This window comes from Phytophthora infestans, genomic scaffold (assembly GCF_000142945.1).
Source record: "Phytophthora infestans T30-4 supercont1.2 genomic scaffold, whole genome shotgun sequence".
NCBI lineage: Eukaryota > Oomycota > Peronosporomycetes > Peronosporales > Peronosporaceae > Phytophthora > Phytophthora infestans.
This window is the reverse complement of record NW_003303757.1, coordinates 3,670,577-3,671,732: the sequence shown is the minus strand read 5'-3', so window position 1 is coordinate 3,671,732 and position 1,156 is coordinate 3,670,577. Positions and strand designations below refer to the sequence as shown.

The window sequence follows — 1,156 nt, the reverse complement described above, 5'->3', positions numbered from 1 at the left end:
GACTGACCTCCCGGGCGTCGTCGAACTGGCAGCACACTCAACAGCGCGTCGATGCTGATCTTCTCGAGGAGCGCCATCGCCGCGACAATGTGCTCGCACATCCATCCTGACTGGCGTGACTCAGAGCAATCGCACACACAGCACTGACGCACCATTCGGATCTAGAGTAAGAACAGTCAGAACCGTCGCTGCCATGTGGGATTGAGATGAGATCAAGTACGTACATCGTCTGCCCTCCATTTTGGAGACACCTCGAACGGGTCATGCTCGCTGTTGAGTACTTGAACGCGGTAGAGTGACTGGTAGAGCAGTTGGGCCTCCGAAGCGCGTCCTCGTGGGATTGATGCACCGACAGTCGGGTAAAGCTGGGCTCGTCGGCTGGAGGCGGGGAACCCGCGCCATCGTCGATGACTGCGAACGCCTCCGACATGGCGACTTTGAGAGTACAACTGAACACCAAGGCAGCAACAGGAAACCCACTACTCGCCCCAACAAGCCTCTACCAACCAACCAGCCACCGGTAGCCACAGCCAACCATCGCTAGCCACAGCCAGCCACCAGCAGTCACAGGCAGCCATTGGTTGCGACAGGCATCAACTGGGGTGCACCACATATCCGTTTTCCTAGTGAGCCATAAATAGTGTTCTCCGTGTAATCGGGAACTCGCAACTCATCCTTTTCGAGCCATGGACTCGCCAATCCACCTTTTTCCCATTTGTACTCGCAAACCATCCTTTTTGAGCATGTACTCAAAGATCATCCTTTTTGTACTCCGATATAATCCGCACCCGTTAAATATGGCGGTTGAATCACAACATCTCAAGGACAAGGATTAACGTATTGTCCAATGCAAGGAACAAATTCAAAAGTGACGCTATCATTTCTCGATCAGAATATGATCCCTCTTGGTATCATTGATAACAACGTATGCATTCGTTTGTTGATTCGACCGAAAAAAATGCAACAGTGAATAATCTATTGAGCAGCTAACCAATCAGCATGTTTTTTGTCGCTTAAGATAACCTCATAAATCGCATACGAACTCGATAACGTTCTTATAGATCTTTCGATTGATGATATCCATTAACATAGTGCTCACTTTTTCGGATGTTGTTCGTTTGTATAGATCGATGAATGTTAATAATTGGGATGTCAG

The 1,156-nt window shown here is 49.1% G+C and overlaps 1 protein-coding gene across 1 annotated transcript; it reads right to left on the bottom strand.

Annotated features, from left to right (window-relative positions):
• Nucleotides 1-37: 37 nt before the first annotated feature.
• PITG_01684 (uncharacterized protein) lies at nt 38-430 on the bottom strand (the record flags this gene model as incomplete). The annotated part of the gene is made up of 2 exons (XM_002908259.1): nt 38-161; nt 225-430. 2 exons carry the CDS (start codon nt 428-430, stop codon nt 38-40), a joined length of 330 nt encoding a protein of 109 aa, XP_002908305.1.
• Between the last annotated feature and the right edge of the window lie 726 nt (nt 431-1,156).